This window comes from Cotesia glomerata, linkage group LG3 (genome assembly GCF_020080835.1).
Source record: "Cotesia glomerata isolate CgM1 linkage group LG3, MPM_Cglom_v2.3, whole genome shotgun sequence".
Lineage (NCBI taxonomy): Eukaryota > Metazoa > Arthropoda > Insecta > Hymenoptera > Braconidae > Cotesia > Cotesia glomerata.
Window position 1 is genome coordinate 27,261,824 of NC_058160.1, and position 17,628 is coordinate 27,279,451.

The 17,628-nt window shown below is 27.3% G+C and overlaps 2 protein-coding genes and 1 long non-coding RNA gene across 7 annotated transcripts in view; 2 read left to right on the forward strand and 1 right to left on the reverse strand.

The window, feature by feature from the left end:
• The window catches only part of LOC123260502, a 37,975-nt gene extending 22,313 nt beyond the window's left edge, over positions 1-15,662 (reverse strand). Inside the window, exons 1-2 of one of the 5 annotated variants that reach the window (XM_044721628.1) lie at positions 15,561-15,662; positions 1,491-1,669 (exon numbers count right to left, since the gene is read on the reverse strand). In XM_044721628.1, the coding sequence (XP_044577563.1) occupies positions 1,491-1,652 (162 nt within the window). In that variant the 5' untranslated portion in view covers positions 1,653-1,669; positions 15,561-15,662. Of the gene's footprint in view, positions 1-1,490; positions 1,670-3,951; positions 4,194-4,305; positions 4,571-14,222; positions 14,409-15,560 lie in introns of those variants that run through there. The other 4 variants (XM_044721629.1, XM_044721625.1, XM_044721624.1 and 1 more) reach the window with 4 other exon arrangements.
• LOC123260504 lies at positions 6,027-7,709 on the forward strand. Its single transcript, XR_006508468.1, has 3 exons — positions 6,027-6,293; positions 6,396-7,197; positions 7,418-7,709. It is a non-coding gene; the product is annotated as an uncharacterized LOC123260504 (long non-coding RNA).
• LOC123260503 lies at positions 14,508-17,474 on the forward strand. Its single transcript, XM_044721630.1, has 8 exons — positions 14,508-14,974; positions 15,592-15,717; positions 15,777-15,867; positions 16,549-16,566; positions 16,632-16,791; positions 16,847-17,027; positions 17,094-17,234; positions 17,294-17,474. The coding sequence occupies exons 1-8, from the start codon at positions 14,599-14,601 to the stop codon at positions 17,470-17,472; spliced, it is 1,272 nt and encodes a 423-aa protein (XP_044577565.1). The 5' UTR covers positions 14,508-14,598; the 3' UTR covers positions 17,473-17,474.
• Positions 17,475-17,628: the final 154 nt, after the last annotated feature.

Consider the following 17,628-nt stretch of genomic DNA (forward strand, 5'->3'; position numbering starts at 1 on the left):
CTACACGATATTGCTCTAAAGAGGTTTACTGCAGTGTAAACGCGGTCGTAGCTGAAGCAATTCGCTTAAATCGGGCCACTATCTCCTTTTCCAGATTCCAATGCTCGCTCGTTCTCCACCAAGCTATTTTCTTGCACGTGCATAACTTTATTTTATAACTCACACAATACTTATTAATGGACACTGCTTGTGTGTATTAAGACAGAGCCAGCAATAAACTTGTTGATAAATTTTTATTTTCAGCCAGTTTATAAATTACGCTAACAATTTCTCCTTTCACCGCTGATGAATCCTATGACTAATGAAAATACATTTTAATCCTTTATTTTATTTTATTTATTGTTTAATTCTCGTCACACTAGATAACCTAATTTTTATAAATATAATTTACTGCCATTACCTACATTTTATACTTTCGGATTAAAGTATTATTTTCTGAGAATGAGAGTGAGACAAATATATTTTTCACGATTTGTTAAGTCGAGAAAGGACGAGCGACCACGGTGATGCTGACGCTGATGGAATTCATGGGTAATTATGACAGACTAAGAATAACTATTTTTTTTTTTTAAGAGTTGTAATTCAGTAGCAATTTTATTCCTCATTTTTATTGCACCCTCTTTTCTTAAGAAGATTAAATAAATATTGCAGATATTATTTTTTTAATAAAATTTAGTAGTAATAAAAAAATAATAAATTACTATCATTAATTTTTGGATTTTTTTAACAAGTAATAAATTATTTTTAAAAAATTGTTTTTAAATTGCTTTTTATTTCTTCGCGTGGAAATTTTTTTTTCATTTGTTAAAAAAATCTTAAAAATTATCAGATTTTTTTACTTTCAGTATAATAATTAAAATTTATGATTCTAAAATTGAGAGACATTTAATAATTGTTTAGAATTTCATTAAAAAAAAAAATTATGACAATAAATAATTAAAAAAAAAAAAATCCACATGTTGAAATTGTCAAAAATAATTGTTTATTGCAACAATTTATTTTTTATGAAATTTAAAAAAATTATTAAATGTCTCTTAATTTCAAAATAATAAATTTCAATTATTAAACTGAAATTGGAGAACATTTAATAATTTTTAGGATTTTTTAAAAAAATTATTTATGACAAAAAAAAATTTCATGTGAAGAAATGAAATAAAACTATGTGCAATTTAAAAAAAAAATTTTAGAAGAAATTTATTTATAAAATAAAATCCAAACATGGTGAAATGTTTGCCAATTTCAGTGCAATTTAAAATTTTAGTTAAAAAAATTTAGTGTCACTAATTTTAGCCCGAAGATAAGAAGAAACATTAATACGCTCGTATAATGCGTATTTTACTGTCAATATACTAATTTAAAATTATCCTGTTTGGGATAAAAAGGCATAACAATAAAAAAACAGGTTCCTCAGCAGTACCAGCACCAGCAGCGTCACCACTGACGCAAAAATAGTAGTACCCCAGTAGAGTCTTTCTCTAAGGATCTCTTACCTGCAGTGTGACCTTGAAAGGTTCTTGGAGTCTTTCACGCTCGAGAAGATATGCTATGGCACCTGGCATAGCATCCACGCCTTTGGCCTCCCTCGCTCCCAAATACCATACATAGTATGAGCTTTTCTTGACATCTTTGCTACTGCGAAGCCGCAAGGCCATCGCTCAGCTGTAACAAACTAAATTCAGATATCATTGTACCATCAGTAATCTTCAATACCGAGCAGAGTTATCCAAGTTGAAACCCCCTCATGCTACCGTACAATTTGCTAATTCAGTACAAGGTCAATCAACCTCACTAACTATCATTTATATTTATTTTTATTCATTAATTATAATTTATTTTACTAAAAAATTGAATAATATATTGACAGATTGCTGAGGAATATTAATAAAATAAAATAACGCGGCTGAATTTCAACCGCAACCGGCTCCAAGATCGTTGTTACGTAAAAGAGTTCATCAACACAGTGCACTTTAAGAGAAGAAAAAACTATTTTACAGTTTTAATATTTAATTACATTTTTTTTTTTCAGCTGAATAGTCCCGGAAATTTAAAATTTTTTTCTTTAAAAAATTTATATTGCATTTTGATTTAATTATTTAAATATACATAACAATAGCATAATTTTCATTCAATTTAGGTATTTAAATTATGTAATAAATTCATGGAGAAGATATCAGGTTCAATTGATCATTATTTAGCGTTAAGATGGATTGAATCTGACACCTCGATCCTGTATCTTCTCAAGACATTAATCAAGTAATATTACCACTTATTTTGAATATTTTAAAATTAAAAGTTATCCATTGGCAATAAATTAATTATGCAGTATTTAATTTTTTTTTAAATAAATAATAACCAGTATTGGATTATGAAACTACCAAAATAGATTAAATAATTACTAAATATTTTTAATTTTTAAAAATATAAATTTCACAGAACAAAAATTGATAAAAAATTAACTTTAATATTATTTTTTTAGATTTTTATAACAATTAAAATATTGTAAAATAAATTAAGTAAAAAAATTCCAAATTAAAAAAAATTATGTTAATTTAAAAAAATATTTTTTTTTATCATAATTTTTTCACACAGAGTTTTTCTCTGTTTTTCTTTTCTTCAATTAAATTCTAATTAATTTTCTTAAATTAATGTTATTTAATTGATATTTGACACTAAAGTTAGCTGTCATTTAAATGTTTTTAACAAACAAATTTGTTCTAAAAAATTATTTAAAAAAAATTGCATTTTTTAATTTTTAAAATTTCTACTTGTCAATTTTTTTTTGCTATAATTTATTTGTTACAAAAATTTTTAAAATTATCGAGTATCTGCTAATAACACTAAAGTTAGCAGACGCCTAAAAATTTTTTATTTTTTTTTATTAATTAAATTACAACTAAAAAGATATTTGTAAAAAATTGGACTTATAGTTTTTCAACTTTTTTATATGTGAAATTTTTTTTTTTAATTGTTTAATTGAAATTTTTTCAATAAAAAATTTCTAAAAATTTTGAAATGTCGGCTACCTATTTTTATTATTGATATATGTTGCCCATAAGCGTATGTTGATTAATAAATAAATAATTAAATTATAAAATAAAAAAAAACTGTCAGATTTCAGCTGATTTAAGTATCAAAACTTTAGCAGACTATAAAATAATATTTTTTCTTTTTTTTTCTGTAATTTATAATGCTCAAGTCCAAGATACCACTATAGGGACTGTCGTACATGGTAAAGTAAGATAGTTTAGCTGTCAAAGTCCTAATCCGAGTGGATTGGAGTATGTCGAGTCTTTAGCCGCTGTCAGTAAAATAAAAGGTTGTTCTTGTATTTGTTGGAAGTAATGCACTTGACTACACATAGTACCGGGGGTTTTATTTCCTCTTGAGGAGTATGTAGTGCAGGTAAAGCAAAGCGGTTGATTCTTAAAGCAAAAGCTGATCGTCCTGTGTAGCTTCGGGTACTTCGTGCATCACTCGACTTCCTCAATTACTTAGATACTTAAACCCGTTTCCACGTAATCCATCTCCTGCGAATCACCGGGTTCCCACCGATCAGCCTTCAGTCGAGAGCAATTGGCTCTGTGTGATGCTTCTTTTGTGAGGAGCAACACACCACTGAGAAGTATCTTAGTATCTTAGTACCGAGTGAAACCGAGCTTGTTGGTTTTGTTACTTTCAACTAATTTACCTCAAAAATTACATCCCGGTTCTATTCGAGGCTCACAACATCAGTTTGTTGGGAAATTTCTCTGCTCAGATAAATTTCATCAAGACAACCCGGTAGATTGCTCGGGAGAATAAAAGTTTAAGTATAAGGAAGAAGAGTATTATACCAAGAAGAAGATGAATAAAATAAAAGCAAGTAAAGATTTAAGAAGCAAAATAACCAAAAGAAGAATAAGAATAAGAAGAAGAAGAAGAAGAAGAAGTAGAAGTAAGCACGCAACTCACCTTAATGCCCAGAGAATGCGCGTCTCTACTCTCGTTCGTCTCTCTGGTAAATAATAATACGGTTTATGGTTCGCTCTAAACTTTAACTACGCAGTGAAAGAGTAACAGAGACAGTCAGTGAAGGATCCTGAAGAAAGCAACTAAACCATCACCCGATTGTGAATACTGCTACTACACTCAACTGCTACTATACGATACGACGTAGACGGGTGTATAACAAAACGCTCAGGAAGAATATATAACTCGGATGACTCAGGAAAAGTAAAAGAAGAAGAAGAAGAAGAAGAAGAGGTAGGAGTTATAAAAATAAAGGAGATGAAGTAGTTGTATTGTATAAATTTAAAAAAAATCCACCTTGTTTAACACACTTGGATTCACTGACACGAATCTCTACTGGTATTATTTTAAATATCACCGGTTCATTGCACTTTATAGGTTAGCATTGTTATTTTAAAATAATCCAAAACATTGTTAACTTACTATTGTTGGAACTATTTATAAAATAATAACAATATTATTATCATCACACAGAACTGGTAAAAGGTATTAAACACACGACGTGTCAACTGCGCGGCGCGAAACACCGCAATGGACCACAGGACCAACCGACCGACGAACTTACGGCTGGATTGCTTGTTGCTTGTTGCTTGTTGCTTGTTGCTTGTTGCCTGCCGTCCAGGAGAAGGGGCTAGCTGGTTGTGCAGACGAGCTGGAGAGGGACTTAGTTGGTGAGGAAAGGGAACCGAGAAGGACAGTTCGAGCTCGACGAGTTACACGAGTGGGGCGAGGGGAACCGAGAAACGTGAAACGAAGAGGAGAGTAAGCTCTCGCCACACCTTGCCATCAGCGCTGATGCTCTTTACTTATATTAGAGAGTTTCTGATCATTCAGGATGTTTTGTCAATTTATTTTTTTTATTATTAATTTAATTAGTAATTCATTTATTTTGAGATTGTAACGGGAGGATGATGTAGGAGTTTTTAACTGCAGCGTAAGTTAAAAAGGATTCTGCAAATTATTGGGATGAACAGAGGTGTTCTGTCTCTGGTGAACTGATTTCTGGCCTCCCTCGACTAGGGTTACTTACTTTTTGTTGTTTTTTTTAATGTATTTGATGATATTAAAATTATCAATTTATCTGATTGATAAATTTTGACTGAGAAATAAAGTAAGACGACTTACTTTGTAAGTTAATTTATATGTATTTAAGATTGATGATAAATTTATTTAATATTTATTGTTTGATTCATAGTGTAATAAAATTACAAATCAATTTTTTTTATTTTATAATAATGAAGTTAGCCGACATTTTTTATTTTTTTGATTTTGCTTAACTTATTAAATTAGAACTAAAATATATTTTTTTTCAATTGCACTTACAGTTTTTCAAATTTTTTACAAATGAAATTAAAAAAAAAAATTTTTTGTAATAATTTTTTCAATAAAAAAAATTCTAAAAATTTTTAGATGTCGGCTAACTTTATTGTCATTTTTATTTTTATAACAAATCAATTAAAAAAATTTTTTTTAAATTTACACTTGTAATTTTTTTTATTTTTATATCTGGAATTTTTGGTTATCGAAAAAAATTTTAAAGTTATGAAAAATTCATATTATTTCACTAAAATTATTATAAATTTATTAAATTATTATTAATATGAATTTTTCATAACTTAAAAATTTTTTCCAGAATTCAAAAATTCCTTTTATTTTTATTAAATTTTTTTATAAAAATTTAGCTGCAATAATCGAAAAAATTTACAAATGTCTGTTAATTTCAGTATAATTTATTTTAGATATTTACGTAATAAAATTGCATATTTTTAATTTTACAGTATAAAAATGTACAGAAGAATTTTAACCACTAAATTTTCATACTCATGAACATTTATGGTAAATTCTTTTTTTATTATTATTATTATTATTGTTATAATAATTTGACACACTTTGGTAAACTCACAGTAATTTTATAAACGTATTTGTTGAAATACTTGTAAATTTAATCTAATATAAATGTAAGTTAATTATTTTAGCCTGGTAATTTTTTTTTTTTATACTTAATGTAATCTCATAAAAGTGTGATTAGAAAATGTAAATGTCATTGCCATTATTATAAATGATAGTGAGTTGAAATTGACATGTTATGACAGTAAAAGTAATTTCATTGAAAAAAAAAAAAAAAAAAAAAAATGAAAGAACTTTAGTTGTAATTATTTTTATATAAGAAGCGCAAAACTACAAAAACACACTTGTATCTCAAAGTGGTCAGCTTAACAAGTCGAGCTGGTACACATGTCGATGATCAGAAAATAATTTACAGCGGATGGACCACCTGTAAAGAGGTGAGTTGCGCAAATTCCAATTGGAGTTTGTGAAAGTACTGGTTCATCGTCTTTTATAATATTATAAATACAAATAATACGTACAGTCTTTCTCTTTCTTAGGCATAATTCACAGCACGCAATCGACTTAAATAGAGCGACATTAATCTTGTCACTATTGACCTGTAACGCCTCTTAGCCGATGATTTATGCCGGCTGACTATTTTAGAACACCCTGGAATGACCGTCGTTTACTATTTTACTAACCAACACAATAAAGATGCTAATTTCTTTATTATATTACAGGGGATTAATTTATAACGGTCACTGCAGGCTGATGGTGATGATATAAAGATTTTTATTACCACTATTAAAATAGTAACACGAGTTTGATGGTTTGATGTGAAGAAATAAATGCTCCAAGTTACAATCATCTCTAGAAGCTAAGCTAAGCCTTCAGATGTTCATCAAGCGCAAGCAAAGGTGAATTTTCTCGTGCATAAACTCAATTCAAATCATCAAGAGCCCTCATCGTAAAACGCTGATTTTGATGACGATAAAAACAGCTAGATGTGCATGTTATATCGCAGGAAGTCATAGTAATTCTAGGAAGAAAAAATAAAATATATAAAAATAAATAAATAGAAATAAATTGAGGGACATTGAACTTAAGCTAAGTTGCTATACATATTTTATTTATATTTACACTCATATTATATATTATACGTTTCCTTGTAATGTTCAATAGTATAAACATAACATAAAACCGTTTTTCGATATTACAGCTATTGCAGTCGAAGATAATGATGCATACTGATATCTAATTAAAGCAACGGACAAAACTGACAGATGATATTAACACACCGTCTATTATATCTTTCTCAAAGATGCCATTCCATATCCATGGACCCAGGATCACGTGCTCGTAAGTTCTTCCTATCCTTCTTACTTCTTATATTATTACCCGCTTGGAGCGTATGATATTATTATCACGTTGGTGAGTCTCGAAACATTCATTACAACACCACATTATATTATATTATTCGTAATTTATAAGGAATATTTTCTCATGAATAATATCCAATTATAAAACACTTATTTATTAGCGTTAATTATTCATTTATTTTTCTGGGTGTCATCTCTAGCTCCAGATCTACTGGGTTAAGGTGTGAATGCATAATTAATCATAATCATAGATTAGTAGGGTGTCATGGACCGGCGAGTAAACATTTAAAAACAATGCAAGGTGCTATATCGGTCGGGTCATGACTCACTTTTCTTACGCTCATTTCATTATACCTTTTGTTATAAATTGTGAATTGTCTTGCTATGCGTGCGACTTACTGACTCGTATTTTGTTATGCAGAGCAGCAGGTATGTATAGTGTATAAATATGTATCAATAAAAACAAGAAACTATTTTAATGCATTAGATTATCTTGTGAGTAATCAATATTTTTTAGTAGATTTTATAGAAATCTAACTATTGCATTGGTTCTCATGATGGAACTTTTGAAAAATTTTGCTATATTTCGACTCAGCTCGTCAAGCGGATTCAGAAAATGAAACCTTATTCAATAAATTTTAATTTGCATACCTTACCATCAGTCTAGGCCAAAAATTACCTACTTTCTCAGACAGATTTAATGAAATTTTACCTTTGGATTCGTTTTGCCATTATTGTTTTATTGCAACAGAAGTTGTATATTATTATTAATATTATTTTATAAAAAATATGTTTTTTTTAATCGACAAATTTACTTTAAAAAAAAAAAAAAAAAATTATCTGCGATCAATTTTAAAGACTAAATTTTTTAAGTTTTATCTCTTTATTTTATTAAGGCTTTGCAACCACAAGTAGCTGAGGATCGTAAATACATCTGATGGGCTTAGTTGATTTAATATACTGCGCAGCCTCTTGTTGTGGATTTCTCAACATAAGCTACTGAGGAACGAATCCTTGATGGTGGGATTTTGATAACAAAATGTCAACGAAAGGACTAAAAATAATGATTATTTATCCAAGTGATTCCATAATCACGTGCTACTGTCTTAAAAAATCACCAGTTTGCGGGAATGAAAGTTTATCGAATAATTATCGGTAAATATTTTTAGCTTATTCTTGAGATACCGGTGGGAAAAAATTGTCTGGTAGTTGAGCGATGATAGACTGATTAAGTAGCTTAAAGAGAGATTACGCTGTCAAAAACAATCTAAAAGATTAATTAGGCTTTAGATGAATATGTTTTGACATAAATGCTTGTATTTAAAAAAAGTTATGACGAGAAGGATAAAAAGCGATGACTTTAAGACAAATGGTGGAAGTTGTTTTGTTGAGGTAATAATAAAAATATATGAGAATAAAAATTCAGATATATTTAACAACGTTAATACAAGTATTGCAACGATGCGATGTGCACAAAGTTGCTCGTGTCTGCTTTTAAGATTCCACTTCATCCGGTATGATTTAACGCTGAGGATGACTTTTTGTCATGGGTACTATATATACATTAATAATACATATTTATATAAATATATATGTGTGTGTGCTCACACGAATGTGAAAAAGCTTGTAGAAAGTTTCATCATGATGTAATGGCAAGATGTATATATAAGAATTAATGTGCAAAATAAAATGTGTACAGCATTACAGGGCTATCATAAATGATGTCTGGTTCTTGTATAACATTAGATGTAATATAAGGAGCATGAAGAAAGAAGATTATTATTATAGTACACACAAAGAGTAATCGAACATATCGAACTACTGAGACTTTTTGCGCGGCTAATAAATTATAATAATTATTCAACTGTTACGATTATTTATTCGCTCAAAAAAATATCGGAATAAATTACTTAAGTCATGGAATATTTTTTTTTTTTTTTTTTTAATTATAAGACGATTTATATTACTTATATGTTACAATTTAAGTCTGAAATTTATTTAACAGGCTTATATTATTATTAAGCTACACTGAAAAAAAAAAATATTTTTATTTAGAAAATTTTCTTGATACAAGAATTTATGTTCTTGAAAATTTTCAAGAATATATATTCTTAGCTGAAGAAATTGTTAAATTGATTGAAATAATTTTTACTTAATTTAAATAAAGCTATTTTTTTGTTTATCTATTATCCAAAGATAAAATATTCATGTTCTTCTCTTCAGGAATTAATAATTAATAATAATAGAATATATTTATTTTTTTTTTTTTTTGAGTCTCGAGTGAAAAAATGTGGCTGTGTTACAGGTCTACTCATAAAATCTCTACTCACAGCCATCAACGACATCTGCACTCAATTACATTTTTATTCAAAATCATCTTCATTCAGTCACAACTTTATTCATTTAAATCTTTACTCTGATTCAACTTTATTCAATATTATTTGTCTTCAGGTAGAACTTTAATCAGTTACAACCTTACTCAAATTCAACAGTAGTCAATTACAACTTTGTTCAGTTTCAATTGTATTCATTTTCAAGTCTATTCACTGAATTTTTAACTCAGTTACATCTCTATTCACAAAAAATTTATTCACTTACATTTGTAATCATTTACAACTGTACTCACGAATTTTTACATTATTAATTAACCATAAATTTGTGAGTAGAGATGAACGTGAGTACAGTTGTAAATGATTTCAAATGTAAGTGAATAAATTTTTTGTGAATAGAGATGTAACTGAGTTAAAAATGCAGTGAGTAGACTTGAAAATGAATACAATTGAAACTGAGCAAAGTTGTAATTGACTACTGTTGAATTTGAGTAAGGTTGTAACTGATTAAAGTTCTACCTGAAGACAAATAATATTGAATAAAGTTGAATCAGAGTAAAGATTTAAATGAATAAAGTTGTGACTAAATGAAGATGATTTTGAATAAAAATGTAATTGAGTGCAGATGTCGTTGATGGCTGTGAATAGAGATTTTATGAGTAGACCTGTAACACAGCCAAAAAATGTTAGTTTTTAATGTTTTAAGAGCTCTCTCCAAAGGATAGCTTAAAAAAAATTTTTAAGAGGTCGCTCCAAATTTTGTTAAATTTCAAAAATCGAATTTTTTTTTTTTAATTTTTTTCTCGTTACGGTATAGTTTTATAGACTAAAAAAAATAAGTTCCTGAGAATTTCAGTTCAAAATTTAAATTTTGAAAGGTTGCTCATAATTTTTTTTTAATTTATTAGTGACTATTTAATTGGATTAGAATTTTTTGACTCTGAATTTTAAAAAAAATTATGAGCGACCTTTAAAAATTTGAATTTTGAATTGAAACTTTCAGGAACTTATTTTATTTTGGTCTATAAAATTATGACGTAACGAGAAAAAAAATTAAAAAAAAAAAAAGTTTCGATTTTTGACGATTTTTGAAATTTAAAAAAATTTGGAGTGACCTCTTAAAAATTTTTTTTGAGCTGTTTTTTGGAGAGGGCTCTTAAAACATCAATAACTGACATTTTTTCACTCGAGACTCAAAAAAAAAAATAGTCGGTTTTTTTGCGCCACCTTAATGTTGTCTTTTAAAAATTTATTAGATTTAAGAGAAAAATGTAAGAGTTTTGTTAACAGCAAACTGTACTACTGGTACTAATAAATAATAAAAATAATAATAGAATATTTGATCGCCAGCGAATTTCTTGAGCTAAGAAATTATTAATTGAGCAAAAGTATTTTTTTTTCTCAGTGTATATTCGATTCTGATGAAAAATAATTTATTCGAAGAATTTTAAAAGAAGAATATAATTTAAATAAAATTTTGTTTGGACGCAAAGAAAGCGAAAAAGATAAAAATATTTCATGGGTGAATTGCTTACAGTAATAAAATAAAAGAAAAAGTAAAAATATACAGTATCGGATTCTCTTAATCCTGTTCACGTCTGCTTTGTCAATGCATTATGTATATCGGAATAGTTATACATGCTGTGAGTGAAAAAGAATGAGAATAATAAGAATATAAAAATGAAAATAAACAAAGACGATGAACCTTCTTGTCAATACACCACGCCTTGATAAAACACGATTTCACATCAAGAATCTAATAATAAATATTGTAAGTTTGTAAAAAATGAATGTGGAAATTAATAGACTGATAATTATCTTATTTAATAATCGAAAGTATTAGTATGGTTGATGTGTGTATTTATTTATCATAGCGCGTTTGATAGCAGGAAATATCTATTAGAAATTTTTCACTCGAGTGTCAAAGCAATTGGATGACCGAGATGTTGAATTTCACCGTAGAAATTTCCCAAGAGTGACTTAAGGAATTTTAATTATAGGTTTTGTCCCAGAATTATTATTACTGGGAACTCTCTCAAACTCAAATAACACTTAAGCCAGCCTTGAGAGCACAAAGGTCTCGATCAATAGATTATTACTTTATTACAAGTAATTTACGATTAACAATAAAAATAATTAATCATCATTAAACACAGACGAAATAATAAATTTTGATTTTAATTGCACATTTCATTCAATAAAAGAGATGTGTTGATTCTCAGTGTCAATTCATTGAGTCAATCATCAGAATGTCATTACTCAGCATCGAGATTGGCTAAATAACAAGCCCAAGATCTCAACAGATATATCTTAACTAAAAAAAAGCTAAATAATATAAAAATAAAATAAACCCTCGGGCTACTGACGTGCCATAAACCATTACATGTGAGGAGGAAAGCTTTACGCCTACGTACTAGCCATCTCTTCTTTTATTTATATTTATTTACTTCTCTTGCGTTTGCATCTACACATCTATTATCTGCGCAGCGCAATGGAACGGTATACACATATAATGAAATTTTTTTTTAAATACTATGCAATTAAATTCTTTGAGGGATTAACAATTTGTTTATTGACTTCTTATAAAATAATAATTCTTATAAAATAATAGTAATAAAAAAAAAATTTTATTTGTAAAAAAAACTTGAAAAACTAAAAATGCAATTTTTTAAAAATGTTTTTTAGTTGTAATTTAATAAATTAAAAATTTAAAAAGTCGGCTAACTTGAGTATGAGATTGAAATTAAAAGACATCTATTAATTTTTTGGATTTTTATCATTTCTAAATTGATATGAAAAAATTTTAATAAAAAAATTCCACACCTAAAAATTTAAAAAATTTAAAAAAGCTAATTTTTAAGAATGTTTTTTTTTTTTTGATAATTAATTTTTATTAAAAATCACTAAAATTGTCAGACGTCTGCTGATTTTAGTGTCACAATTTAAAATAAAAAATAAAATATTAATGAATATTAAATATTCTGAAATTAAGTTAGCCGACATTTAAAATTAAAAAAATTTTTTTTATTGATAAAATTATTACAAAATAATAAAAAAAAATTTTCATTTGTAAAAAAAACTTGAAAAACTAAAAATGCAATTTTTTAATTGTAATTTAATAAATTAAAAATTTAAAACGTCGGCTAACTGTAGTATGATACTAAAATTAAAATACATCTGTTAATATTTTTGATTTTTATAACTTCTGAATTATTATGGAAAAATTTTAATAAAAAAATTCCACACCTAAAAATTAAAAAAATTTTTAAGAGCTAATTTTTAAGAGCGTTTTTTTTTTTTTATAATTAATTTTTAGTAAAAATCATAAAATTGTCAGACGTCTGCTAATTTTAGTGTCACAATTTATAATAAAAAATAAAATATTATTGATTAAATATTCAAAAAAATTTAATAAATTGTCTGATGATGTAATATTACATAAAAGTATAACTGTTGAATAAGGAAAACAAAAAAAAAGTTAATAATATTTGCCTTCTAATTTACATACTGAATAATATAACAACATTCATCCTAGGTAGGTAGAAAATAACTACGTACTTTGGGTTAAAGTGTTAAAGAGCACTTGCTGGGAGCGTCGACATATCATGTTATAGAACCATGAATAAAATGACAATAAGAAAGTTGGCATATTTTATCTATGACATTTCACAATATGATAGAATAAAAATAGAGTCAATTTATTGTATTTATAATACAATATAATGAGATATATATTATAATTTTATTAATATATTATAAACTATTAATATCGATTACCGATTATTAATGTAATAATTTATTATTGATACCTTGATATAATGCGTGGATGTTTTTATGAAAGAGTTAATCTTCTTTAGAGAAAAATTAAGCAAGCCGACATTTAAAAATTTTTAGTATTTTTCATTAAAGAAATTATTCCAAAAAAGTAACAAAAAATTTTCATTTTTAAAAAACTTGAAAAATTAAAAATGTAATTTTTTAAAAATATTTTTTTAGTTATAATTCAATAAATGAAGAAAAATAAAAAAATAAAAAACGTCAACTAACTTAAATATTATCTTCTTATGAAAATTAAGTTAGCCGAAATTTAGAATTTTTTTTATTAAAAATCTGATTGCAAAAAAAAATTTCATTTTCAAAAAACTATAAGTGCAATTTTCGTTTTAATAAAAAAAATTTTTTCAAAAGAACAAAACAAAAAATTTCATTCTTCTTCTTTACTTATTCTCTTCATAATCTTCAATTACAGCTCATAGTATCACCGCTAAGTTGAGTAGGCGAATGGTCGCGGCCATGACATTTCACGAGACGCACGAGACCGTATTTATTTTACCTTTATGTTTTCTCGTCTATGTGATATCATATCCAGTATATGTATAATATAATATCACGTGAAAGAGTACTGTGCGCTGCAGACAAGGTAGTTCCTGATTTTCACTTTCTCTAGGAATATATCGATGACCAAGCGAATGTAAGCGAGGTAATATTGCCAATATCCGGGCCCGGTGGCTCATGTGAAAGGTAAATTTTTAAATCAACTGGAAATAGTTTCTTCAATTAAAGATAAATATGATTAATTTATTTATGCAGGTATTTTTATTTGTCTATTTTTTCTTTCATTTCATGTTATGAAATATAAAATATTATAAGACTATATAGAGAGTTATCTACTTACGTCTGTTTGTTTATAAACTTTAACGATAATTTATTTTATTTTTGAAAGGCACAATAATTTACTTCACTGACTATTAATAATAATACCGGTTTGAAGTACAATTTTGTAGAAGATATCAATAAAATCGAACACATATTTTATTAGCGATAATATTCTAGATATAAAACGAGTGTTCTCAATGATCAATGACTAATAAGTTAGATCCGACAAATATTGATAATTATATCATATTAAATTAATTAAATGTTAGGTGTACATCAGAATCTTATCGAATGTTCTTAGACAATTAACCTGCAGAGAATTGCGAAATGTCTATTTAGAATGTCGCAACACGTGATACGATTCGAAAGAACTTGGTAATAAATTGAAATTTAAAATGCAAGAAATATTTCTTCCTCCGCATGTGTGGGATATGATCTTCATGTATGTAAGGAACCCATTCCGGCTGATGAAACTTCGTGAGGTTTCAAAATTTTTTAAGGAAATAATTGAGAAGAAAATTGAAAATACAAACATGTGGAAGGTGCTCTGTCCACCGTGGGTTGAAAGTTGGATGCATACTATTATAAAAATTAAATATCCCTACAGACAATTTCTTGTCAATGACATTTTGTCTGACGAAGACTATAAAGAACATTTTATAAATTACCAAAAATGGCGGAGGGTTGCTAATTTAATAGAACCGAAATTCAATGTTGATTTTCAGAAATTTTTTTTAGAGGGTAAAGAAGTAACATGTGTTGATGCATGCGGTGAGTTTTAATATTTCTTTTTAGAAATATTATTTATAACTACACAGAAAAAAAAAATTTCTTGAATCAAGTATATAATTTTGAAGAACATCTTCTTGATTAGAGTAAAAAAATTCTTAAACTAAGAAATTTTTACTTGGGTTAAGTAAATTTTACTTGATTCAAAAATTTTTCGTCTTAATTCAATTACCCTCTTCAAAATTATTTTCTTGGTTCAAGAATTTTTCTTTCTAATTAAGTTAATTTTTTTTTCAGTGTAGGCCCAAGATTTTTGCCGGAAATGTTAATTTTGTAAAAAAAATAAAATTTATTGAAAATTTAATTTTTTACAAGAAATATCTCATAATTTTTTCTTACGACCAATATTTTCACCGTAATTTCTCAATTAAAATTCATAATGAATGATTTTAATTTTTGCTAATTATAAAAAACTCAATTTTGAAATTCCGGATTTGTTATTGGTCTTAAAAAAAAAAAGAAGAGACATTTTTTTTATAAAATTAAATTTTGAACAAGTTTTAAGATCAATTATTAATTATTATTTTGAAATTAAGGAAAAAATTCCGAATTTTTTTATAATACTCACTTTGTATATTAATTTTGATAACTTATTGCAGGAAGGTTCATCATTTTTGGAACAAATCTTGGACGCGTCCATTTCTCATTAGTTACAGAGCCAGAAAAACTTGTTCTAGTACACGATTTTAAAAAATCTGTAACGGATATAAAATTTTGGTTTACTGGTAATTGTTTTTATAAAATTAATTTTAATAAAATTAAACTTAATATAATTTTATTTTAGATGGAAATATTGTTGTTGTTGCTTTAATTGAAAAGTACTTACAATTTTGGTATTTAAATGAAGCTAGTGAAATTTCGAATTCAATTTGCGACATGCCCCGACTAGAATTTTAGTGAGGCATGCCGAAAAATCAGTTCGGGGCGAAGTTGGCTTTCCGAACTTAGGCTAGCCCAATTCGGATCTTATTTGTTTTAAAATAGGTAAGCTGAACATTGGTATGCCAAAAGAATTCCACATTCGATGTAATCTCGTAATAGTTTGGCATTGCCTAAGTTCGGCATATCATGGATTGCCTAATTAGTACGAGTTAACGGTAACCAAAGGTTTACCGAAGTTTGGTTCACCAAGCTCGGGCTCACTTAGGCAAACCTGTGGCAATACCTAAGTTCGGCATGTCATGGATTGCCTAATTAGTACGAAATAATGGTAACCAAAGGCTCACCGAAATTTGGTTCACCAAGCTCGGGCTTACTTAGGCAAACCTGTGGCAATACCTAAGTTCGGTATAACATGGATTGCCAAACTTTTATGAAATAACGGTAACCAAAGGTTTACCGAAACTTGGCATACCACAATCGAGCTTCTTTAGGCAAAACTGTGGAAATGCCTAAGTTCGGTATGTTATGGATTGCCAAACTGTTATAAAATAACGGCAACCAAAGAGGCTTATCAAAGTTCGATTCACCAAGCTCGGGTCCATTTAGGCAAACCTGTGGCAATGCCTAAGTTCGGTACGCCATGAATTGCCAAATTGATACGAGATAACGGTAACCATGACTGAGCACTTATGGTAGTTATAATTCTAAATAACAAAAAAAAATTGAATTAATAACAGAGTAATTTTTATCTTTGTAGTATTGGTGTGGCCAATCGTCTTTTTGTTGAAAATCAGCTTCTTATAGTGGAGTATAAATATGAAAACAAACGTGTATTTCCTTCAAGAAATTGCACGATACCGAATGATAATTCTTCAAATAAACCTAAATTTCTTTCAATGCACAATCGATCTGATGATGTATGTAAATTTAAAACACATTTAGGTATACTATTACGAATTTTTTAATTTACAGCTAACAGTGATGACAGAGATGAATAGAATAATTACAGTATATGAGATTAATTTTCCTGATGTAAGCTCTGAAAACATAGAGTTGAAAAAAGTCTATGCAATTAATCATAACATAATATACGATCCAGAAAGACCCATTATTTCTAGTATGCCTATTGAAGAAACTGGATTTTATACTGCTGGTATAAAATTATTTGGTTATTATTGCAGATAAAATTAACTTTCTTAATTTAAAATTATTGTTTCAGAAAATAATATAATAGTTCATTCAAAGTTTCCGGGTCTTGAACGAAAATGGTCATCTTTAAAATTAAACATACCATTAAAAGTTGATAATATTGTAAATGTTACTATGTTTGCAAATATTTATTTTATATGTTGGGAGTCAGGTAAGATTGGCAGCTATCACCTAAATATTATTTAATATCAAATTTTAATTAATTTATAGGAACAATTGATAAAGTTTCTATTAAAAAATCTCAAAATAAAAAAGACTTTGTAATTAAAAAATTAAAAATTTCATTAGTTTTGGAAAAGCCAACTATCGCTATTAATTTTACAGAGCATAAAGATCATAAGTATGCTATTTTTACTACAAAAACTTCAGCGCATTATTTAACTAAATAATTATTGATAACTACATAGTAAATAACTCTTAAAAAAAATTTGTCAATATTTAAATGAATAAATTACTAATGAAATAAATATATTTAATTATTATTTTAAAAAAACCTTAATCTTCATTCTAACACAGAATGCATGAGTGTAAATTTTTGTCTTAGA